Source organism: Pholcus phalangioides, unplaced genomic scaffold (assembly GCF_987345545.1).
Source record: "Pholcus phalangioides strain wild (caught in Gottingen) unplaced genomic scaffold, Ppha-v1.0 ptg000022l_1, whole genome shotgun sequence".
In the NCBI taxonomy this organism is placed as follows: Eukaryota; Metazoa; Arthropoda; class Arachnida; order Araneae; family Pholcidae; genus Pholcus; species Pholcus phalangioides.
In genome coordinates this window covers 4,595,115-4,622,094 of record NW_028301615.1, presented here as the reverse complement: position 1 = coordinate 4,622,094, position 26,980 = coordinate 4,595,115, and the positions used below count along the sequence as shown (strand labels likewise).

Genomic DNA, 26,980 nt, shown 5'->3' with positions numbered 1-26,980 from the left:
CCGTTAAAAAAATGGATACCGGCCCCGGCAATAGTAAATTTTCGTTCGTACTTGCGCCCGGGTTGCTACATACCGTGATCGGATCCAAAACTGGGGGGGGGGGGGCAATGCCTCGAATGGCATTTTTGATGGAATGGTATATTTAAGAAAAGGCAATCAAATTTATTTGCAAAATTATCGAATTTCACAGTCAAGGGGCAGTAAAATTATGTTTCCCCTCCAGAAAAAAATATCGTATTATGGCCATGGTAAATCGGGAGCCTCGGGTGGGGGGGGGGCAAATTCACTGTTTTTGTTCGTTGAAAATTACGGGAGGAGTCTGAGCTAACGTGGCGACTTTTTTTCACGCTAAAATAGGTAACCCTGACAGCAGCATCCATAAACTCTGTATCAACTGCATTTATAAACCCCGTATGTCGTTGACAGGGCCGTCTTAAGAGTATCATGGGCCCCAGGCCAATTGTTTTTTCGGAGGCCCTACCAAACATTCTCGAAAATTTCAACCAGATCTCATTTTTGTGAGGCCCCTCTTCGCTTGAGGCCCCCGGGTGGGCCCATGCCTTAAGACGGCACTGGTCGTTGATTCGATTTTTGTGTTCATTTTATCCTAATTTTCCGTATTTCCCGATATATTTCTATCGATTTTTGCATATTAGGTTGATTCATATTATAAATTATATATTTTTTTGTAATTTTATGTGCCCTTTGTCAGCCATCTTGAATTGACCGCCGCAAAACGGCGATTGATTGGCGCGGAAAAAAGCCGCCACGTTGGTGCTTACAAGGTTCATGGGAAATTTACCGGGGAAGGCCGCGGAGTCTTTTTCTGTTAAAAATTACGGGTGGAGGGGCCAAAATTATACTGTTTCTGGGTAAAGGAGTAAATGTTTTTTTTGCAGGGGTGTATGTTGTATGCAAAAAAAAAAAAGAAAAATATATATTTACAAATTTTTCTCTCAAACCAAACAATTTCAAAATTTTCTCCCTCACAAAGGGCCTTATTATTTTGGTGCCCCATCCTTCTCAGTCCAGCCATAGACTTGAAGGTTTTAGGGGTGCAGCAGATGACAATGCATCAGTAGGCTTTGCCATTGACGCTGGGGGGTGGATTGTCCTCCCTCAACGTATAACAATTTAAATAATTTAGTTTTTTAATAATTAAAATAATTTAGTTAATTTAATAATTTAAATACTTTATTCAATTTAATAATTTAAATACTTTATTCAATTTAATAATTTAAATACTTTATTCAATTTAATAATTTATTTAATTCAGTAATTTAAGTAATATTTTAATTTAATAATTTAAAATAATATTGTAAAAATGTAATTTTATAGGTCTTTTTTTTAAATCATTATAGTAAATTTCTTAAAATTTGTTGGAATACAAACCTAGGTATGTAAATAAAATTTGTACTAGTTAAAAAAAGTTTGAGTACATTTTGTATACTGTCATTCATAGCATAACATGAATGAAAAATCCACTTGAATGTAGATTGGACAAATTCTCTCATCAAATTTTGTGTTATTTCATTTTTTTTTTCCTTCTTTGGATGTGAAAATTTTTTCCCGTTTTTGAAGTTTTTCCTGCTTAAATTGATTTTAAGATGGGTTGTGGAAAGCTACATGGGGGAAAGGCATTGCTACTGTTACTTAAAAAGGATGTAATGTTACTCTCTCACACATAGTTGTTGATAAATTATTCAAAACTTTTCTGGTTAGCAGAATGCGTTTGAGTTTGATTTTTTTCACACTACTATGTAAAAAAACCCAATTTCAATGAGTTCCATTGAAATACTAAGTTTAGTAAAAACTAAATTCAATTTCAATTCATTGCATTTGGTAATAATCAAAATTCAATGTCCATTTGATCTCTGTCTAAAATTATTTTGGTCACTTTTAAACAATTTGGTCACTATTTGGTCTCTTTTTTTGAACATTTTGGTCACTATTTTCACTAGTTTTGAGGCCATGATCAGTGCTGAGCCCTGAACAGGTGATGCATGCTGTAAGATGTGTCAGACAAATGTACATGGAGAAGCTGATGAAGTGCCTCACCATTGCATTTCCTTATCAAATGAGCAACAGAATTTCCTTTGTTTGTGAGGGCCCTAAGGTAACCCAACGTGGACAATGGACAACTGATAAAACATCCAACTACTGCACCAGAAGTTTCGGGTGTTCCTACCTGCTCAATCATTGTCAGAATCTCTTTGAGTAGAAGCCCAACTTCGATTTTTAAAAGAATAATGTCGTCAAGATTGAAGCAGTTAGTGCACCAACCTTGTTCAGATCATGGGAAAAATGACAGGGTAATTTCTTTCTTTTCTTTCAGTTGCACATTGTATTTTTAACAAATTTGTCTCGCTTGAAACTTTGATTATCCACAAGTTGAGATGCTTGTTATTCGCAGTATCACCATGTATGAGAAAACAAACTTTATAAAATATATATTTACCAAAGCATTTCAGTTTGCGTCTTGGGTAACATCATCCTCTCATTGAAACGAGTTTGTTTGAAAATGCTATTCCCTTCCCTCATAACTGATAAGCGATCATTTGTACAAGGTACATCTAGTAGAATCTGAAAATCCCAAACATATATATTACTTCAGGCGTCATAGCTATATATATAATACTTTATATATTAACATGTAAAGCACTGAATGGTGTTTACTGTTTTGGCCAAGTGTAGAAAAAAGTCTTTGGAGTCCACTGTTAAGACTTTTTATCGGCAGAGACAAAACATAAGGGGGTAAAAAGATCAATTGAAACAAGATGGAAGAAATTAAGATCAGACTCCCATACAACGATATTAAAGATAAGGCACCTTGATAATCAGGCAAACTGATCGTTCTCCTTCTTAGAGGTACAAAACCACTTTTTGGTCAGAGTGTCATGTAATTGTTTAAAAAAGCGGGATAGCAAAAAGTGATTGGCTGTAGTGATTATACTGATGTCATACTTTGCACAAAGATGATGGATAAGTCAGACTGGGTTTCTGGGAGCCTTAGTTGAAAGGACCAGAGAAACACATTGTTACAGATAGAATATATTAATACTATGAAAAGTGGGCAATAGCACCAAGGTTTCTAGAATATATAAGGTTAGGTATTAGCAAGCGCACGCTTCAGAATGAAACTCGTTTTGGCGTCACCCGATTCCTCATGTGACTCACTCAAACCGGAGCATAATGTAAAAAATTGTGGGTCTTTCATGAATTTTTTCGCATAGTTTTCACGCTCAGAACTTCATTTTTTTTGAGCGGATGCCACAAAAACCGCTTATTGTCAAGATTTTTTTTTTTAATTTTTAAACAATTTATTTGATTTTTAATGAATTTTTTTTCCCAACTCATGTATGCTATGCACATTGCTATTTGTACTGCAAATATTCTGCTATTCTGCTGATACTTTTATTGAAAACTGTCTTATTACTACACATAGGCATACGCAGGATTTTCCCAAGGGCTGGGTTCAGGGTTTAATTTTTTTCTGATGGGGGTGGGAGACCCGTCATTGCAATATTAAGTCAATGGAAGCAGCTTCTTTCTTCCATGAGAGGGAAATTCTAGAAACCATGAGGGAAATTATCAGGAACGCATCTTTACAGAGAAAAAAACATACAGGGAAAGAAAATATTAGATACATTTAAAGTGTTTAATAATTTTGATTGAATTAAAAAAAATTTCTTGATAAAATAACAATTATTAATTATTATTATCATTATTTTGAACTCGCCTACACCTGAACTTGTTTAAACAGTTATGATGTAGTGAAATTGATTCCCACACAGTATGCCACGGAACCGTGGGTAAAGGGCAATAACAAGAGGAAGGGATTTTCGTTCGTTTTTAACTGAATTAAAAAAAAGTAATTGCACTCTTTCCTAGTGTATTCTTAACGCAGGGGTCTCACGCAGAGGTGGCCCTCATGATAATGAGATATCGTTTGAGATTAAGCGTGCAAATTGATAAGCAATCATGGGGCTGCAACTAGGGGAGAGCAGTCATGTCTAGTGCCCAGGGCACTAAACCAGAAGGGGTGCAAATTTCAACCTTTAATCTCTCCTTCAATATTAAAAGGAAGCACTAAAATGCGTGCATGCCCTGACTGACCAATCATCTAGTTGCGGCGCTGTGTAACCATTTCTAGTTAGGTAGGGAGGTTGTAAAAAAATAAATTTGCCCGGAGAGCCCCAGATGCTCTTAGGATGACTCTGCTGTTCCCTCCAAGTACGGCAGTGCCACGAGATATGTTAGGGATTATATTGAAGACAGTACAATATACAGTGACAGGGCTGTGATTCCCGAATGATGAGCCACATCATCTTGAGATGCCATTGCTATTTGTATTGCAAATATTCTACTATTCTGCTGATACTTTTATTGAAAACTGTCTTATTACTACACATAGGCATACGCAGGATTTTCCCAAGGGCTGGGGTCAGGGTTTCATTTTTTTCTGATGGGGGTGGGAGACCTGTCATTGCAATATTTTCTGGGGGGGGAGACAAAGAACTTATACTCAATATATGTATACACATATATCGCTTCTATTGCATTTTTTTAAGCCAGGGAAGGGAGCAAGGACCCCCCCCCCCCCGGACTTCCCAAATGATGGGCCTAGGGGTATGTTTTTTCCTGAAAGATAACACTATAATTTCGGCTCTAGAAGGAGGGGTATTATACATCCCCCCCCTTTGCACATGTGAATGTTGCCACATGCAATTACGTTTAATGCTATAATACATTTAGTTAAACCTAGGGTGCACAACTTCCAGCACCCAGTTCCGGAATTGGGCAGCTGCAAAGGGTGCAATTGCACTGGGCCGCAAAATATTAGGAGCCGTAAAAATAGGTTTTACTGCATTGATTATATATAATATTTTACGCTAACTACATACTTCAAAAAGTAAGAACTTAAAATTTTATTGAATCCATTGATGAAAAATATGTTGATTTATTAAAAGACACATATGGTAGTGAATCTGCAGCCCCCACATCCTTGAATGGGGGCCTTAATTTTTGAAAGTACCCCCAGACTAAGATTTTTATCTGGCTTCTTTGGTTTAAATTCAAGAAAATTTATATTTTTATATATTTATAAATATAAGATCGATAACTAAAGCCCCTACAGCCCGGTCTGCCTTTCCCATACATTGGCCATGGCCTTAACACTGTGATAAGCCCTCGGTGCAAGGGACTCGCCCTATCAGACTTAAAGCGCCAGTCATCCAGATTCAAAATCTTATTTCACAGTATTTGACATCAGGGCCGCAACTACATGCTTGGTCAGCCGGGGCAAGCATGCATTTTGGAACCCTCTCATAATGTTGAAGGAGAGATTACAGAGTGAAATTTGCACCCCCTCTAGTACAGCATCCGGGGCACCAGACCCGCCTGCATCCCCCTATTTGCTGCCCTGTTAGACATTATATTGTTTTACATATTTCTTGTTAACGTGAAGCTTTGTAACCACCTGCACTGCCCATGCGCTAGAATGGCCCTACTTACTGGGGTCCCCTCCTCAGAAAGATTTTTTACGGATCCCCAAATTCGAAGATCCCCCACCCCGCCCCTAAAAGAAATTTCGGTGGATTTATAGAGCAAAAATTAGTTAACCCCAGAGCCTAACCCCTATCACCAGGACCACAAAACTGTTCTTGCACCGTGCTGCTGAATGACTAAACCCGGCCTTGACCCCGGGCCATAGACACTGCAACCTGGGGTTGAAGATGTTTGAGCCCCTCCCTAAAAAATAGTGCGAAGGGATTAACCCCTATTAATAAATATATAATGCAACGTACCACTGCCCCTCCTGCATAAGGGCTAGAGTCCCGTATATACTGGACTCTTATGAAAGGAGGGGCAGTGGGACAAGAGATATCATCCGGCTCCATCAACGTGTTGTTAAGTAAGTACCCCCTTCTAAATGCGCACTTGCTTCGGGTGACCAAGCATCTAGTTACAGCTTTGCTTGTAATGTTGATTGAAGGAGAGGTGAAATTTGCCCCCTCCCGGACCAGAGCCACCTGCTCTCCCCCTAGTTACGGCTCTGAATGTAAGGCCGAGTTATAAGAAAAAGATGTAAACTACTTATTTCAATTTATACATTCCCACTGAATGTCCCTGTTTTAGTTAAAGTTTATCTTCACCCTTAGGCTGCAGGAATAGTTGGTAAAAAGCTGCTATTAGTGCAGCTATAAGAAAAAAAATCCTTTTTCAGTTGTCTTTTGTGGAAGATAGATGGCAATCAAACTCAGATTTACAAATTGAATACAATAATTAAAAAAGGTGTGGTTCAAACAGAGAATCTGTTGCGAAACAAGGAGGTGGGTAGACTGGATACATTGAGTATAAATGAAAGACACTCTTCACACAAGGAAACGCAGGTCCTTCAACACCAATTTTATTTACAGGAGCCATTCTTTTAAACATGTTGCCACGATGTGAACTGCAATTCTCTTTATGCTTTTGGCATAACCAGCCATTATAAAACCTTCGCTTTTATATTTTATATCATAACACTCCTCCTCGCCAAAGCATAACATTGATGCGCTTCATCCTTGCTTTCAGTTAGTTTGCTGCTGTTAAATTTGCTGGCCTTTGACTCATTCTTTCTTCCCTCTCGTCTTCTTCGGCACCGTTATCAATGTCGAAATCTTAATTCTTCGACTTCTCAGCTTGGTGACCATCATCCCTTTTCTTGGATGGCAAAACTTCATCCTTTTATTCGCACCCCCGCTCTACCATTTTTTCGTCCTTTTTCTTTTCTGTCTGCCGGCCTCTCGCTTTGGTAATTTCAATTTGTAATTTGAACCCAAACCAGCAATGTCAGCACTGTCCTTCTCCTCGTGTTTGGAACCTTCTTCATCTCTAGCTTTTGTAGCTGCGCCTTGAGCTCACATTTTTCCAGACAGGCTTTCACGATGCCGATACCATTCTTGATGAAGTCGTTGTCTTGGTTGCTTTCCTTGGCAGCTGCTTTAGTGGGTCTAATGTACATTTTCCGACTAGTTATCATCATCATCATCTGTTGTTGACTTTGCAGATTTAGTTGCCTGACCATGTTTCCTGGTTGCCGGTTTCTCTTCAATGGCAGTGTCACTCACCTTGCCAGCTTCCTAAACAGCCACTAGTTCTGCTTCTTGCATCAGATGATTTCATCGATCCTTCGATGGTGGCTGGATCCTTGATCCGAATATCAGCATTAGACTGCGCTTCATTGACAGCTTTGTATGACACTGGGTTCTCGTAACTTGCAGGTCTTCTTAGTCTCTTGCTTCTTCTAACATCAGGAGGTTGATTCGCAGCGACTGTAGGCTGTTTTGAATTTCCAACCATTTGCTCTGCATGCTTTAAGTTGGGTAATGCATCCCTTAGAGAGGTTCCAGGAGATGTCACTTGTACTTGCTGGCCATTTAGATTGTCAACTGAAAGGAAGTGAATTAGTAGTCAATCTATTTGGCTCCTCCTGAATGAAAAAACAGCCTCAACAAACCTCACATTCCTACTGGCGAAAAATATGTCTTTGTCTATGCTCTACAACTTGTATCCCTTGACCCCCCTTCAGGATATCCAATGAAAATGCATTCTTGTGAGCACTTTCCTAACTTTCCATTCACTTGCGTTTTATCAATTTGAGAATATGCTTTGCAACCAAAAATTTTAAGATGACTAGTTTCGACACGCCTTTTGTTAAAAAGTTATTTGGGTATACTTTCCTGTATAGCCTCAGATGAACATTTATTCTGCAAATTGCAGGCGGCAGCGATGGCATCTGTCCACAAGTTGTTTGGGACCTTCGAGTCCAGAAGAAGGCATCTGCTCATATTGAACAGAGTGCAATTCATTTTCTAAGCCGCTCCATTCTGCTCTGGAGACCATGATCTGCCTCAATATTGCATTCTTGATTAAAAAATCGTCAAATGCACAACATATATATTCTCAATTGTTGCTTCGTAGAGTGGCGATTTTAAACTCCATGGAAATGCCAAAGTGGAAAAGTCATAGCACACTTTTCCCCCTCTTTTGACATATGACAGAGTTTTTGTAATTGAGAGTTATTCATATCATATTTATGTGAGATATTTTTGTGTCATATCTACTATTTGTGTTTTGTGTTGTAAGAAAATTAGTTTGTTGTCCTTTTTCAGTTTGGGAAAACGAGTAGGTTACACACCTACTCGTTTTTTGTACACATAGTATGTGTTTTCAAAATTTTGATTTTCGATACGATCCCGATATCGTAGACTTTGACCGATTATTCTAAATTAATCTTTTGGAATTTTCGCTCCTTGGTGTCAAGTGTGAGCCGATTTTGAGGCATCTTCGTTGGAGAAATTAAGAGTTTGTAAAAATATAAATTTGTTCCAGGATAGTAAGGCAGGAGATGGCCATTTTTCGAACTTTCGTTTCCGATCTCGAAGGTGACACAGAATTTTTTTTTGTTTATTTTTGCAGATGGAAACACACAAAATTACCGCTTTTCGTGTTTGAAACTTTTGCCATGTCATCAGAATTTTTCTGGAGGATGAGACATACATGCTGAACTATTTTGTGGAGTCATTAATTAAGTAATTCATTAATAATTTCATTTTTTTTAAGGAAACTTACACACGTGCCGTTGATATTTGTTAACATTGAATTTGGATAATACAAGAAAGTGTATTCTAAGTGTCATCTTGAATTTAAAATCATGTGTTAATTAATTTTCTTTGTCATATGACGAAATTCTTCCTGTATCATTAATTATGCGTCGAAGTATGTGATCTATCATTGGAACGCGGAAATAATTTCCCATCTAATGGTAAAATTTGATTTGTATTTTATAATGATGTGTGTGCGTAATTAAGCGTTTTCCTTTTTGTATAACATTTAGTGCATTGTCCTTGGGATCAGAAGAGTCTCCCCATAGGAAGAAAGTTTCGTTCAGGGTGTTATTTTTGTCCGGATTTTAGACTTGCCCTTTCACCTTAATTGGTCAAAAGTGATGTCGTAAAAAATTACGCCACGAATCAAAGTGTGCGCATTTCGAAGCCATGCCCACTTTTCAATTTACTTATACCCTCGAAACGTCGGTGGGTTGGTTCAGTCTTCCATTTTCTCTCGTCGAAAAAAAGCGGTCCATTCGATGTTAGTAATGTGAAATCGTTTTCGCGAGATGTTGCTGTTTGCTACCACAGTTCTCCCATTTTGTTGCCGAGGCGATCCTGAAGCCTGTCAACATGTCCTGAGCAGAGCCTGAGAGCGTTCTATGCCAGCTGAGAAGGATCCGGAGAGTTTTGTCCTATCTGGGATAGGCCACCTGTTTCCCGATGTCACTCGAACTTGACTCAAGATCCAAGAACTGTGGCAGTTACCTTTAGAGGATATGGGACACTGACCCCTGGGTGGCAGAACATCAAGTCACTCGGAATTTGTAAGTATGTGGAAGTTATTCCCTTGGTTTTATCTCTCATTCACCATTTTTCTTTTTAGTTCGTGGCGGTGATCTGAGAATTTGTAATTTTTTGTTAAGATCATGATTCATTGAGGTTAGATCGAACTCCCCCCCCCCCCCCCGTTGAAATTTTCGGTTAAGTATAAAGTTCTTTAAGGTGTCTTAATTCTAATGATCTCTATGACAATGCACAATTTCGGGTTGATTTTGATATGTTTGTTTCGCTGTTTAAGGTAAAGGTTTGTTAAATGTTGATGTTGGAAAAGCATTTTTTCTGCAATGAGAGACTGTTTTGAATTTGCGCAATGTCAGTTTTTGAAGTATTTTAAATGATGCTGCTGTATTGTTAAAATATCTCGTTGAGGAAGAAAAGTAATTAAAATTTAATTATCTTAACTATTATAAATGTGTATGTGTGACTTGTAGTAATTTGGTTCTTTTTACTTGTTTTCATGTGGTAAAACCTAATTAAGATGGAACTCTAGCACTCCCCGTAGATAAGGGTTATTTTGTGGTCAAGGTAACTACGCTCTGTAGGCCTATGCCCTATTCGAATCACTCACTGGCCTAGGTGTTGAAAGATACTCATATAAGGAGCAAAATAGTCATAGTTCTCATAAATAATATTGTTTTGGTGAAATAGTGTCTCTTTGGGAACTAACATGATATAATATATTAGTGCTGTGATTGTGTAAGTTAAAATTTTCAGAGAGTAACTTAAGCAAGAGAACTTATAACATATTGGTAACGTGTAATTTTTTTTTTGTGATATAAAATCCAACATCACAGAAATTCTCAACAGTCCTTTTGAATTCGATGAATTTTTTGAGGACTTGACATTTGGATTTTATAGGCTTAACTACAGCATACCATGAGTAGTCGTCAACAAAGGTGGCAATATACCTTGACCCTCCTTTAGATGTAGGCATGATAAGTCCTGTGACATCACTATGAATGAGTTGAAGTGGTGTTGTTGCATGTTGGCCAGATAGAATGTTTCTCGACCACAGGATTCAAAATAATATCACCTTTTCCACCTACTTCCATTTTCTCGGGATTATCTATTTCTACTTCGAGACTTTATAGTCGAGGAACTTATATTTTTGTGAACACATGTGCTCTGTTGCACCACTGTCTAGATACGAATTGCAGCTAGGCTTCTTGTTACCAGTATTGCCAGTCAGTACTCAATTTACATTCTGCGAAACCACCTTGGCCTGATGAGACCTATTCTTCGAAGTGCAGTTTCCGGCTATGTGTTCTCAAACACCACAGGAAAAACATTGAATTCTTCCCTCATTGTTTCTATCTCCCTGATTGTATGCAAGTTTTTTCTACATCGTCAGTTTTAAAAGCTCTCTCGCCCATCGCCAGCGTTTCGTTTCACCATTCGTTTGTGTATATATAGTCACACAGTAGCTTCTTCTCTTCCACAATTAGACTCGATTTTACCATTTTTGTGGACAGTTCATTCTGATCATGCTCTAAGTTCGGTATCAGGCATTCGTACTCTAGACCCGTTAACATCACAAGAGCAATGCTCCTGTCGGTAAAACCTTATCTATAGGACATCACCTTTCAATGCAAGTGCATCAATCTTCCTAAGTATGCACTTACGCATTCGTCAGGTCTCATCGCAACATTACAAAACTCTCTAAGAAGCTGAAACCAGGGTTGGCAGGTTTTTGACACATGTCACGTCAAAAACCTCAAATACTGCTTTTCGATATAAAAATTCCCATTGGAAATGCACACATTAATTGCATGTAATGTTTAAAGTGACTGTTATACAAATAATAAATATTTAATATGATTCTAAAATAATTTTCTACTCTTTAAAGAATTATTTTGGACAATATATATGTGTTTTTTTTCTTATAAAATTTGAATAAAGCATAACATGAACATTGAAGGGAAAACTGTGGAACGATTTGACATTCTTTGATTCAAGATGATTCTTGACCTTCCAAAATTTCTTCAACTGCTTATATATGTTTGCGTTGATATAAACCGTCTGCTGTCCTCTTTTTACAACAGATAAGTGTTTAAAAAAGTTAATAACAGAAATCAACATTACATACATGATGTAATAATTAAATTATCTAGATAACCACTGATACTTAAAACGATACTTTTATTGTGCATAACATTGAAATATATCTAGCGATCGAAATACTAAATTGTTGGACTAAAATGTCATTTAATTTGGCAATGCTAGCTTGTATATGCCAAACTTAGTTATTCTTACTTTTGCAATATGATATGGTGCATTTACTAGCATTTATAATGCAATGGTTTTCCAATTGAAGCTGTATTCAAATGTGCAAAACAAATGCTCTGGGTATCAAGTCTTGAAAATATTCTTAAAAACTCTGAATTTATACACTCTGAGCTCTCTAAGAAATTTTTAGATGAAAAAAAATGAGTTTAATTAGTGTATTAGCAGATGCTGCATGAGAATTTTTATATGGAATAAAACTTTAGGCGGATCAGAAAATTTAAAATATCAAAATAGATATTTTCCTCAGTAATTATCATTCTGAATATAAAACCCTTTAATCTAAATAAAAGTAAGTGTTTTGTTGTTTAACATATCTATCAAGTTAACAAAAACTATTTGACAGCTAATGAGTAGCTTAGATAAATAAACCATAAAATTATATTTTATATGTTCTAGGCTCTTATGTTGAAGAATTCAAAATTGCAAATTATAATTAATATTTTGTTTTAATTATTGTTATAAATTAATGTTTAAAAACAAAACATTGTTATATGTAAAAAGTAAGTTTTTCATCATGTTGTATACCTATTGTGTTCAAAACATTATCAAAAGGCATTCATTTAGGTTTTCGACGGTTTTCAACAGTTTTTAATGGTTTAAACCAGTTTTTGATGTCAAAAACCCAACCCTGGCTGTAGTGTGTGTAATAATCCAAACTTTGTGTGAATGCCCTTCTGGGATACTCAAGCATCCCTCGCTCTTGCCCAGTCTGACTCCAGACATTGTAATTGTCCCCATTGGGCTTTGGAATCTTCAATTCCCCCATCTCTATTGAGCTTATTTTCGAGCGTGTAGAATTTCCTAGAATCCTTTGTGAAACTAGATTTCAGTTATCTATGTACTTCCACTTAGCGATGAAACATTATCCAAGAGCCGCTGTGCTGATAATGTCTTGCGAAACAATGGGGTGGGTAGACTGGATACATTTAGTGGGGGTACCCCCTCCCCGGGCACTCATAGACTCGATCAAAAATAAAAAAATTTTCACAAAAAACTTTTTCAATCAATTAAGAAAAAGTTCATTCATCCCCCCCCCTCAAGGCAGGTTCTGCATTGCCCCTGAGCAGAATATAATTCTATGTCAGTCTTTCCATGCTGAATAGAGAAATCACATCTACACTGTTCATAAAACAAGTGTTTCCTTTCATGGATGCTATCAGTAGGAATACGTAAATTTCGCAAAAAAAAATTTTTTTTAATCATAACTTTTGCATTTATTTGCAAAATAAAAAAAATAAAAAAATAAATAAATTCAGGTCAGAAATTTCGTAGTTTACAAAAAAAATTCATTTTTTCACAAAAAATAAAAATTTTAAAAAATAAAATTTTATTTTTTTAAATTATATATTATTTAAAATTTATTTTAATAATTTTTTTTAATATATTAAAAAATATCATATAGGCCCTTGGCTAAAATGATTTGCATGAGGCCCCCTCCACACTTGAGGTTTCTGGGCCGTGCGCATGCATTAAGACGGCACTGGTTGGATGTCATGTGTGAAGTCAATTTATTTTAACTCTTTTCTGCTGCTGTGTCTTCAGTAGAATGCTATGCTGTTCATCAATTCCAACATACAATAGAATCTCATTTATCCGACCTTCCGTATTATCAGACATCCCACGGAAAAAAAAATTTATCAAGCACCAACTGTTGAGCTTTCAGAATTTTACATAACGCTGGAGTTAAGGCTCTAGAAACTGCAATTAAATACATTGAGCAACAAGAAGAAGCTACAGGAATCGACATAATCATGCTGCAAAGATGGCGAGATTTGGCAACGAAGAAACAGCACTCATTAGGAAAGCAGACTACGATCAAAAATTTTTCTAAATCATCACAGGACTGAACTTTTTAAAGTACTGTATTTGACTTGAAAATATTCTGTAACAGTAAGTTCATTTTCTCACTAAATTTTTTTCTGTTTTGCTGTAAACATGATTATTAGGTTCGTAATGTGCAAAATTATAACATAGTTTGACGTTTAATAGGCTTTTCCTTAACACCTCCGTATTATCTGACGTTCTGCCAGCCCGTTTATGTCCGATAAACGAGACTCTGCTGTACTCATTTGTGTCAATTTTTTTTTTCTCGTAAAAATACCCTTGAAATTTTAGACCAAAAGATTTCAAATCTACTAACTTACTTCAGAAAACATGCGCAAAAGAAAAGTTTGATCCTTTCAAAAAAATTGTCAATTATCATAACTTTCCTACAGAACTCTGAAATGAAAGTCAATTGAACTCTTATTTTATGAGCTAGAATTTCATTGTCAAAACTTCAGAAACTTATGCTGGAGTAATCGTCTTCATATTTATTGAGAAAAGCAGCAATATATGATATTCGCTCAGATGGATGACACCTTTGAACCACGAATTCTGCTTTGTTACTACAGGCGTTGGGAAGAATTTCACTGTCAGTAATAGACTACTTATACAGTGATAGTGGTAGCTTAAATACGCGCTGCTCGTTTTTTGAGTGCAAAAAAACGTTATCTTCGTCTTGGCCACAACAGAATTAAATTCTTTACTGAATGCATCACCCACAAGATTCACTTTATGCGCCCAGCATTGGTTAGTGCAAAATGTTGTCACCAAGAAGTGTTTTTAATAACTTGAAGCACACAGTCATGTAACGCACGGAGTCTGATAATAGATCCTTTATTTTCGTAATTAGTTTCATATTCATTTAAGGTGTCAGTTATAGCTTGGAAATACATGGAAGAATTAACGGTAACATTTAAATTATCGAGATTTTGCAGAAAAGTAATAAAAATGCAAATTTTTACATTTATTCGTCAAAATTAACAAAAAATTCGCATTTATCACATTTATTTGGTGAATTTCGCATTTATTACGGTTATTTCGTAAATACGAAGTTTACATATCCCTAGCTACAGGCCTAGAATTAAAAAAAAAAAAAAAAGTAGGAAAAATAAGAAAAAAATAGGAGGGAAAAAATGGAATTGCCAAATTATCATAGCATATAAAAATGTTGTGCCATTAAGATTCACACCTTATATACTTTAATTATAGTATTATCTATAGATATTTTAAGAAACTCAAGTTCTCTAACAAATTTAAAAATCTTTCATTTTCCCAGAATGTGGTATCGAAAACAATGTAAATAAGCAAAACTAAAAAGAAATTAATCAAATTGCTACTGTTACTTGAAAAGTCCAACTATTGATCGTGATCCATTTTTCCCTGTGCTTTTCGAAGAAAGAAAAAAACCTGTCTAGGTGCCATAGAAATGTAACCCATGCATGCTTAACCCATTGTCCAAGGGCCGAATGTGGCCCAGGAGTGATCTGTTGTGGCTCACAACTTTAAATCTTTTTTTGTAAAAATGAACCAAGCGACACTTCCAGATCGTTCAAGAAACCCTGCAGCACAGATTCAGGTCATTCAAGTGGCTCTCTTCACATTCACAGATCACCGCGGCACAGTTCCAGATTACTGAAGGTACCCCAGCTGCTGTTTTACTGCACTTAAATGACTGTGGCACATTCCTAGATCACTTAAGTGACTCACGGCAGAGTTCCAGACCCCTCAAGGACCTGCGGCACGTTTACACGTCATTCAAGTGAGCCGCGGCACAGTTCCAGAGCATTCAATTGACCCATGAAACTTTTAAAAGAACACTCAAGTAACCTGCATCACAGTTCTACATTCTTAGTATACTGCTGCACATTCCCAGATCATTTAGGTGACCCACGGAAAATTTACAGATCACCGCGGCACAGTTCCAGAGCATTCAATTGACCCAGACATATTTACAGGTCAGCTTAACTGACCCGCGCCACATTTCAAAATCAATGAAATGGCCCACTCTCTACTAAATGTTGAACATCTTTGATGCAACACCTCCTGGCGTTACATTACACCCGAAGGATACAACGATTAGAATGGCCTGCGTATTAAGTTCATGAATGTTTTTCTTTCAAGACAACGTCGTCAATAGCGTACACACGAACCTAGTTATGCCTTAAAACACACATGCTAACCAATGGCCCTCAGAGTTATCTTATATGGCCCAGGACGAATAACAAAACCACACAAGTGGCTCAAGAGCGATCATCAAATCATTTAAGTAGGACTCATTTCCAGATTACTTCAGTGGCAAGCAGCATATATCCAGATCACCTAAGTGACCTCAAGCACATTTCCAGATCACCTAAGTGACCCCAAGCACATTTCCAGATCATTTAAGTGACACCATGCACATTTGCAAATCACTTATGCGACCCGCGACAAACCCCCAGTTCACTTGAGCGGCTGGAGGCACATTTACATATCATTTTGGCGGCACGCTTTGAGATCACTTGAGTGGCTCGCAGCACATAGATCACCTAATGGTCTGCAATACATTAACACTTTAAGTGGCTTGATGCATTTTTCATAGATTATTTCAGTGGCGATTAGTGATTATTAGATTGATTATTATTATTATTATTATTATTATTATTATTGTGTGATTTTAGTGATTATTTTAGATTATTTTATTCAAGTGGCCGCTGCACACTTTCAGATTATCCAAGTGACTTGTGGCACATTTCCAAATGACTCAAGCGGCACCTTTCCAGATGACTCAAACGGCCCGGGCACACTTACAGACCACCTGAATGACTCGCAGCATATTACAATTTAACTCAACCTTTTCAAGAGTGTGGGGCCACTTCATTGATTTTAAAACGTGTCGCGGGCCACTTAATTAAGTGATCCAGAACAGCGCCGCAGATTATTTGTGTGATCTGTAAATGTGCCGCGGGTCACTCAAGTCACCTGGAAATGTGCAGCGGGCCACTTAAGTGCTCTGGAAATTTGCCTCGGGCCACTTAATTGAAGTAAGAATGCGCCGGGAGCCCCTTGAGTGATCTGGAAATATGCCGCGCGTCATTTAAATGATGTAAGAATATGCCGCGAGCCACTTAATTTATCCGTAAGTGTACCGAGGCCACTTAAGGCACGCGACATTTAGGAAGTGGGTTGAGCACATGCTTAAAATAAGCGGCCGTTCAAGTATTACGGCAGCAAAGTTTCAGCGATTTTTGACCCCTCTTGTTAGGAAAAGTCAGAAAAAATCTGACTTTCCCCCTATCAGCAAAATTTCGTTAGCACTCTGCCTCTTACCTCCTAACGCATAGTGGTGGGATCAGAGACGTACGTGGGAGGGGAGATCTTGGTTGGGAGGCTCGTGGTCCTCCCCCCCCCCCCCCCCCCAGACGATCAAAAATATATTTTTTAATCAATATTATTTGAAAACTAAGAACTCAAAATTTATTTTTAAGAAATTCATTGCGACCCTACCTCTAAGCCCATAGGTAATCCTTGACTTGCGGTAAACACTTGGCCTGTGCCGGCTCAAATGTGGCCTGTCCCTCTCAAACCTAATTTTGTAAAAATGAACCAAGTGGCACATTCACAGATCGCTTAAGTGACCCGTGACACATTTAGAGATCCCTTGAGTGATTTGTGGAGAGCACTGGCGCGGCCACAAGTGCGGTTTTACGTCACTCAAGTAATCCGCGGCCCATTCCCAGATTTACTTAAATGATCCACGGCATAATCACGGATCACTTGTATAACGCGCGGCACAGGTCCAAAGCACTTGGATCCGCTAAGTATTTAGAGATCACTAACGTGGGTCTGTAGGGGACTCAGTAGGGAGAATATTAGTTCAGGTGCCCACAAACTAGCGAAAACTTTTACTCGTTTTTGGCACACCGAGTAAGATGCCATTAAGAATATTTCATATTTTTATAAAAGGAGGTTGATGACGTAAGCATCATTCAACCCCCCCCCCCCCCACACACACATCGATGCTGACGTAATAATTGAATGACCCCGAAAATAACGAAACCTGAAAGATATTTTTCTGAAGGTTAAAAAACCCCCCGTGAAACCAGATGTTGCTCGGGCTCTGCCCCGTAAAGCCGGGTTTTCCTAGGAGTAGAACTTTTGCGCCGTGTGCAGCGTGAAAACGCTGATTGGTTAAAAACTTGAAATTCTGGTTTTTTTTTACCAATCAGAGTTTTCCCGATGCGCCCACTGTAGAAACCTGTTCCTATGAGCAGGTTTTCGATGCCGTGCGCAACGTGAATCACCCAGCGCGACACGCCGTCTCCTCACCAATAAAGAAGGCACTGCTGTTTTCCTACAGAGCGCAATACGGCTCACGACAACGCTTTACGACGGGCCTGACTGGCGGATTGCTTCTGAAGGAGTTGAATGCGTCGTGTGCCGCGCGTTTCACCGATCTTCTTTTCATTTTTGTTGTGTTCTCTTTCCCTTTCCGTCAAACCGGAGCATGCAGCCGATAGAGTAGCTGACCCCAGGGTCATATACTACAATATAGCTGCCCTAATCTGATGCGCCACGCTTGGAAAACACAAATGCGTAGCGTGATTATGTAACACATTTCTGCTGAAGCGAAATGATCCAGTTCGGTTCACGTGGCGCGAAACGCCTACTAGGAAAACCCGGCTTTGAACGCTCATTACGAGATACCGAGAGAGAAACCTATAGTCTCTCATGGAACCTCTTGTGTGTGGATAAAGCCTGTCCCTACCCCCCCCCCTTTTTCACCACCTTATTTATGACAACCGATCTCCCAAACAGATTCTCTTTCCTCACTGGACTTCAGTTTTTAGCACTTTGACTATACGGTGTGGGGGCGAAAAGATACACTTGTCGTCGTCCCCTGCTCCAATAGAACTGAAAAAAAAATTCCCCTCTTTTTTTTCAGTAGCCAGTTGTGATGTGACTAAAACACGTGAAAGAGGGACATTTTGTGGTTTCTCGGAATTTTCGTAGACATCGGCCGTAAACAAAAGGAGGAAGGGATAAAATAGGAATAGTAGGAAAGAATTGGAATAAAATAGGACGACTGGGAGGAAAATAGGAGGACATTTCTAAAAAATAGGAAAAGTAGGAAAAATAGGAGCGCTGCGAGGTCTGTAGCTATCAGCGATGGATAATCTTGGGTATATGAAGTCTTAAAAGCTTTATATTTAGCTTTTTATAGCTTAAAGTTTTATATTTTCTTTTTGAAGACATATTTAATCAGAGGAAACAATTTAAAAATTTCAAAATACAAAGCTGCTGACGAAAAAACTTGTGTACCGCACGGCTGTTAATGGAATACAATAACGATTATACAGGAATTTCCAGCAGCCAAGGGCTACCCCCTGATAAATGATTGCTGATATACGCTACGTAAAACAGTCACAACTTTGCTAGTTGCTTAAATGAGGTCACCAAGACTTTTTTATGGCTGCTCGATGGAAATGACCACGGCTGTCCTCTATGGGTGTTTTTCCTAACAGCGATGGAATTCATTGACGTCACAACAACGTGAAAGCTCACATAAAATCTAATTTTCTGCCAAAATCGGGAGAAATTTTAACAAATCCAGAGATCAGGAGGAAGGATGAAAAATCCGAAGTCTCCCGCCTAAATCTGGAGAGCTGGCAAGTCTGCACTACTCAATAATATACACCTGTCCAATACAAGCAAACCTGTCAGAAAATACAGAAACAATCCCAAAACAAAAAACTAGAATATAAATAGAATATATAAATGTGTGTGCACTCCATCTATGTCATTTAACGAATTTCATCTTAAAAGAAAATAATTGTAATCATCCCTACGCAGCAGCATGCTGAGGGTTTAAGAAAACCTTTTTCATGCAGATCGCAGACGATAAAATGTGACTTACTTTATCAAATGTTCCAAACATATGCCACGAACAAACATCAACATTAGAAACCAATATTTTTCTATTCCATTCCTGAGCATATGGTAAATAAGAATTCAATACGGTCTTCAGCTTCTTCACCCTAGATGGACTTGCATCGTTGCAAACTATTTTTCCTAACAGATGAAATTTAAAAAATGAATAATTTTCATGATCCGTAATGACTAATCTACTTTATTGATGAATGTACACAACCCCAGTCCGTTGCCACAGAGTTAACCTAAAATTGAGGATCCATCACAAAACTAGACATGACTCCTTGTCCATTTACTCGAGGCAGAATTTGCTGCATTGATACAAAAATCAGTCAGTTAAGACTCAAGTAGAAGTCAAGTGGTAGCAGCAGTTTTTTTTTTGCAATGCACATCAGTTTTTGTTTATAGAGCGAAACCTTGCTACAACAATAAAATCCATCTACACTGCTCAAAACAATTAGGGGAGCACATGGTTTTAACAAAATTATGAAAAGATGTATACCGATAAGTAACATAAAATGAATCATCCATAATTTAAAGCCTAGCAGGAAACGGAAGAAGAAAACTTCATATGCAAATCAAAGTTCATGACGTCAAAAACCAGAAAAAGGAGATAAGGGCAGAAATCGGGATGTTGCAGAAACGTCTGCTTTACTGCCTTAACTGTGAAATTCGATTGCGCAGTATTTTTTTTTTTTTGAGACAAGGTGACTTGAGGATGTCTCAACAATGTGATTTACCGGAATCCATGGCATGGTGTGTTATAGGCAGACTGGAATCCGGGCAAACACAACGTAGTGTCCAGACGCTGTTGGAGTCGCCAGAAGTGTTGTTGCAAGGCTGTGGAATCGATTCCAAGAAACAAGAAATGTTAGACGTCGACCAGGGCAAGGTCGGCCACGCACCACTACAGCAACTGATGACCGGTATATACGGTTAACAGCCCGTCGAAACAGAACACAGAATGCTACGCAGCTGCAAAGACGGTTGCTCTTGGCAACAGGACGAAGGGTGTCCAGCCAAATAGTACGTAATCGGCTTCATGAGGGAGGGCTCTATGCACGTAGGCCAATGGTCTGCATTCCGTTGACCCCATTCCACCGCGTGGCCCGAAGAAGATGGGCTGCTGAACATCGAGAATGGGAGCAACATGATTGGAGCCAAGTGCTGTTTACAGACGAATCCCGATTCAGTCTGGAGTGTGACACCCGACGTGTTCTGGTATGGAGGGACAGGGGCACTCGAAATAACCCCGCATTCGTTCGTGAAAGGTCACAATACAGACGAGCTGGTTGGATGGTATGGGGTGGAATCAGCATAGGCGGACGTACGGACCTGCATATCATTCGGAATGGCACTTTGACGGCCCGAAGGTATGCAGATGAGATACTGCGACCTCATGTCATCCCTTACGCTGGAGCCATTGGAGATTCCTTTGTTTTCCCAGGATGATAATGCCCGACCGCATAGAGCTCGTCTGGTGGAGAACATGCTTGAAGCTGAAACAATACAGCGTATGGAATGGCCAGCGTGCTCTCCTGACCTGAATCCAATCGAGCATGTCATGCTCGGACGACGCATTGCTGCGCGACCAAGGCCGCCTGTTACTGTCCGAGACTTGCAGATTGCACTTCTTGAGGAGTGGAACAGTATTCTCCAAAGTCTGATCGATAACCTCATCGCATCCATGGCAAACAGGTGTGCAGCAGTCTTAGCTGTTCGAGGAGACCACACGCCCTATTAAAACTCATGCATCATGTCTAAACAGTACTTTTTTTTTTATAGTTTACATGTAACCAAATTGTTGCCCTAAATCATCTTTTTTCCATATTTTCAAAGAATTAAAGCTTAACTCCAAATTTTTTTTACGTCTTTTTTCTGTATTGCGCATTGATACGCGTGTACTATCCATTGTATGCCAATATGTGACTGTCTCGCATGGTTTTCTTCACTTTTTTGCTTGCTCCCCTAAATGTTTTGAGCAGTGTGCAATAGGTGCAGGACCAATCCCAGGCGCCACGTCTGGAGATTGGTGCCTTTTTTTTTTTTATGTTTGATAACTCGGAAACACAAAATTTTCTGAAATTAAGTCAGACACTCCACTAGCAAGAAAAGGGGTCTCCAAGAAAGATGGAGGGATTACACTATTTTGGATAAATTTTTTCTGAGGCATAATTCCATTGATTAGAATAAATCGTTAATTAATAATGAATCATTAAATTAAAATAAATTAACAAAAATAATTGATTGAATAAACATTACCCTGGAAGTTCTTTTATAAATTATTTTCAAGAGATTTTGGCCTTTTTTTTGGTTGAAATACATTAACAAAACCTTAATAATTTCATACTGACAATATTTTTGTATACACGTTGCGGCACACACCACCAGGTTTCCAAAATAACTTACTTCATCTAGATAATTTGAAATGGGTGTCAAACTCGTGGGCCGCATGCGGCCCCCAAAGGAATAATTTGTGGCCTGGGACAAGACCAGAAAAATAGTGTCTTTATTTTATTAAAAAAATGTAATGTACACAGATAAATTCTTAATGCTTTTTTATTTCAAACTAGCTATAATACCCGGCTCTGCCTGGGTTTTCTTCAATGAGGCTGTTTGGATCATGTGATATCTCCCTCTTTCTTTGAGGGACATGCAAACTGTGTCTAAATTTAATCAATATGGTGACTTCCTGCGCGACTCATGAAATAAACAAATCTACATTTAAAGAAACGTGGAAATGAATAGTCCCCCCCCCCACCCCCTTTTTTTTATGGGTGCTAGGTATTTCGATTCCCTCCCCCTGAACTTCAAGTTATCTATTTCTGCCTGTTTCAGCTTCCAAAAATGCTTAAAGTTGTAGAATTTCTTCGATGTACTTTTGGGGCCCATAATTAATTTTAAAACATCCTAAACTATATGAATTTATGCAGTTGAATATTAACAGATAATACGGGGAGACATTAATTTTCGTTTTTCGAGAAGATGTAAGTAAAAAGTTGAAATCAATGTCATTGCATGGATATCCAACGCAAAAGTAGGTCCTGGGTTAATTACTTCCTATTTAATCTCCTGGGCTTCGTATATCTCTAAGCGAACTCAATATTTCGAAAATCTAGAATTCAATAAAATTTTTAAACTTATTGATGTGGCGGAAAAACCCCACCAAATTTCCGCATTTCTACAGTAAAATCGACAATTTTAACACTGATTTCTATGGGGATCATCCTTTGCCTGACCATCAAAGTGATGCTGATAATGATTATGGCATCTATTCAAAAAGTCTCATTACTGGGAGGATTGAAAAAGTGGCAAACCATTATAAAGGCATATACACGTCTGAAATGCATCGCTAGGGAACCACGGTAACCAAAGTAAACGTTCCAAAAAGGATTGTTGAGGCCCAAAAACCATTGTTGCCCAACAGTTTTTTTGCCCATTTGGGGCACTTGCCCTGCTCTGACGAAATTTTAAAGTAGCCTATCATTCAAGTCGGGCCCCATTTGGTATATATGCAAAATTTGGTGACGATTGATCTAAAATTGTAGATTTGTATAGAGAACATACACACACAGAAAATCAATTTTATATATATAGATAAAAATTACTCCAAATGAATTGGCAGTGAGAGCTGCTACATTATATGAAATCAGCCACATATTTGTGAGAAATTCCAAGCTTTTTAGCGAAGGTTTCTTTTTTAAGCAATGAATGATAAATGCTGCAGAAAATGTGTGTCTTTAGTATATGCAAGCATTTGTCATGTTACTTCGTATACCGAGATGTATTGTGATTGAAAGAATAACAACAATGTTGAGAATTTGTGATCAGTAGCAAGTAATATCCTCAAATGAATCAAATTTTGGGTGTTGAAGGAGTGGCTCAAATGACTCCGGTTCTTCAGCTTGTGATGCCAATTTTTATATCACTGAAGTTTTAGAAATTTTTTCTATTCATGAAGCCACCAGGGAAGTGGGGAGATATTTCCAAGGCGTCATGGCAAAGTGTATCAAATTAATCATTTGATCATTGTCGCACAACTATTTTCCTGCACATGAGGACTAATTAGACTGGGACTCACAATTTATTGAATTCTGAATGGCAGCCTTTATTTTTATACTCACCGAGACAATGGTGTTCTAACTCCTTTGATTTCGATGTAGGACTCCCTGCGGTAACAATCTTTTTCTGTGGTTGTCACTGTTTCTGTTGTACCCGTGTCAGGAAAGTTTCTGACAAGGACACGAAATGACAAAAGGCTGTCCGCAAGGGTCCTGCTCCAGACTCACAATGTGGTGCTTGACAGTTTAGTAAAGCTGACATGGCCAGAAAATACCAGGGTCCAGGCCTTTGAGGACGATATCACTATCACTGTCTCAGGCCCTATGATCAAGAATACAGTTAACCACACTGCCACTGAAACTCCGGAGAGTTGACAGCTGGCTGACCGGCAAAGGGCTAAAACTGGCAACTGACAAGTCCAAATATTTGTGGCATACCCACAAAAAGCCGAGTTTAGCTCTCAAATTGAATGGCTCTAATATCAAACGGTAAAGCTCCTAAAATACCTTGGGGTCCACATTGACCCAGTTCTCACATTCAAGAAGCATGTCAGCAAACAGGCAGACACAAAGCCAACACGATACTGTCCAAAACTTCTCTCCTGTGCTGGCACCAATTGGGATATCAACAGTAGTATGCATCGGACCCTATACGTGACTGTAATTCAGAGAATACTTGCTTACACAGTGCCGGTCTGGGGAGTGAGACTCACCAAGGATACAGGCAAAATTTGACTCAGCTCAAAGGGATTTCCTCCTCTATAACTAAGGCCTACTGTACGATTCCAAACACCCTCCAGGTGATCTTAGGTCTTCCCCCTTTGAGTCTATGGGTCAAATACAAAGCAAAGGTGGGCCTGCTGACAAGAATGAAACAGAATGTGGACAACTTCCAACACGTACAGATCCAGCAGAGACAGACAGGATGGTCAGTCCACCCACCCAGCCAATGAAATCAAGGAGAACCAGATTTCATTCAGGTGTGACAAGTCCCTGGAATCCATTAATATGTCCACTAACAGGTCTAAGATGGAGGAGAAAACTGGTGCAGCCTTCATTGTGTGACGGACAGGCAGACACACACACACACACGCTGCACACAAAATCACTCCACTTCTGAACGCTACCTGATGAAAACATACAGCTTTGGAGGGCACAGCTCATGGGCGGGACTCCCACAGCATCAAAGGTGAAGTCGACTAATCTAATGTATATGTGTATATATGAATGAAAGTCCATCTCTGCCTATTGCACAGCTACTATAAACAAAAAGCTGCACTAATAGAATAGGACAGCTCCTCACTCCACTGGAAAAAAATCAGGAAGAGTTTATATTTAAAGAGGCCTGCCAGTGTCCAACAAGACGAAGACTTGTCAGATCCAGAGACCTGACCCTACTACAGCTGAAGGCGAGAAGTGGCGAATCTTACCTGATCAAGAGCAGAGACACAACAAAATAGTCTTTTCTGAATATATATATATGTGTGTGTGTGTATGTATATATTTAATTTCCTCATTGAGAGTATGTTTTAACTATGACATGAATGTCGCTCTCCACTTGTTAATACAAGATATACAGAAGACTGGATGTTGTGAAGATATTTATTATTTGAGATGTTAATTTTTTAAGGAAGGGACCCGGGTTCGACTCCCGGTAGAGGCAAAGATGAGTTTTTTCCTTCCTTAAAAAAAATGAACACCTCAAATAATAAATATCTTCACAACACGCAGTCTTCTGTATATCTTGTATTAACAAGTGGAGAGCGACATTCATGTCATATATATAGCCCTCTGGTGGCTCGTCGTCCATGAGCTATTAGCTGATCGGTTTCACCGTCCATTGCACGGTTCCGTTCGGCATATATACGCTCTAGCAAAGGAAAATCTCTATCTCCTCTGTAGCTTAGTGGTCAGAGCACTCGTCCGGCAATCGAGGGACCCGGGTTCGACTCCCGGTAGAGCAGAGATGAGTTTTTTCCTTCCTTAAAAAATTAACATCTCAAATAATAAATATCTTCATAACATCCAGTCTTCTGTATATCTTGTATTAACAAGTGGAGAGCAACATTCACGTCATATATACAGCCCTCTGGTTGCTCGTCGTCCATGAGCTATTAGCTGATCGGTTTCACCGTCCATTGCACGGTTCCGTTCGGCATATATATGTTCTAGCGAAGGAAAATCTCTATCTCCTCTGTAGCTTAGTGGTCAGAGCACTCGTCCGGCAATCGAGGGACCCGGGTTCGACTCCCGGTAGAGCAGAGATGAGTTTTTTCCTTCCTTAAAAAATTAACATCTCAAATAATAAATATCTTCATAACATCCAGTCTTCTGTATATCTTGTATTAACAAGTGGAGAGCGACATTCACGTCATATATACAGCCCTCTGGTTGCTCGTCGTCCATGAGCTATTAGCTGATCGGTTTCACCGTCCATTGCACGGTTCCGTTCGGCATATATACGCTCTAGCGAAGGAAAATCTCTATCTCCTCTGTAGCTTAGTGGTCAGAGCACTCGTCCGGCAATTGAGGGACCCGGGTTCGACTCCCGGTAGAGGCAGAGATGAGTTTTTTCCTTCCTTAAAAAATTAACATCTCAAATAATAAATATCTTCACAACATCCAGTCTTCTGTATATCTTGTATGTTTTAACTATGCTGTGCGTCAAACTGTGCGTATACAATTTATAATAGTGATCATAAATATCGTTGCACTGTGTAGAGCGCTGTGCACTGAATAGACTTGCATCAATTATTGTACGGAACCCACATTGTATTATATGGTACCACATTTTGATTTGTGAAATTCCACATGTATGGTATACACTGGTGTAAGAAATTAATAGAATTTGCAGACTTGGTCGATTATCTCTAGAACTACTGTACCGATTTTAATGAAATTTGATATGTACATACATTGGTACAATACAAAACAAATAACTATTCAATAATTGTAAAATACACACACATGATCGTGCCTAACACTCGTTGGAGTCGGAAGGTATGAAACAGCGGATGCAGAATAAACAAAAAAATGGGTTAATAGATGGGTTAATAGGGGGTATGGTCCCCTCTTACAGATATACAGGTCTCGCAGCGTGATTTCATACTTGAAATAAGGCAGTTTGAAATTTCCTGTGGCAATTGGTCCCACTCTTTCAGCAACGCTGTTTTAAATTCCCTGGATGGTTCCCAGAGGGGGGTTGCGAGTTGCAATTGCCCTCCCCAGAGCGTCCCAGATATGCTCTATAGGGTTGAGGTCTGGAGATCTGGCTGGCCAATCCATCCGGCAAATATCCTCACTCTCTAGAAAATCGTCGAGCAGAAGAACTCTATGTGGCCTCATGTTATCATCCATTAAAATGAACTCAGGGCCAACTGCACCCCTGAAGTGAGCGGGATGCAAACGGCAGGTCTTCTTGCAAACAACCCTCTCTCATGAAGTCTTTTGGAAACAGTCACCCTT

At 38.8% G+C, this 26,980-nt stretch overlaps 1 protein-coding gene across 2 annotated transcripts in view; it reads right to left on the bottom strand.

Annotated features, from left to right (window-relative positions):
- The window catches only part of l(2)10685 (5-methylcytosine rRNA methyltransferase l(2)10685), an 86,087-nt gene that overhangs the window by 4,887 nt on the left and 54,220 nt on the right, over positions 1-26,980 (bottom strand). For both annotated transcript variants that reach the window (XM_089249347.1, XM_089249348.1), the window contains 2 exons: positions 19,441-19,595; positions 2,459-2,583 (listed from right to left, as the gene is read on the bottom strand). In XM_089249347.1, coding sequence (XP_089105473.1) covers positions 2,459-2,583; positions 19,441-19,595 — 280 coding nt within the window. The remainder of the gene's footprint in view (positions 1-2,458; positions 2,584-19,440; positions 19,596-26,980) is intronic.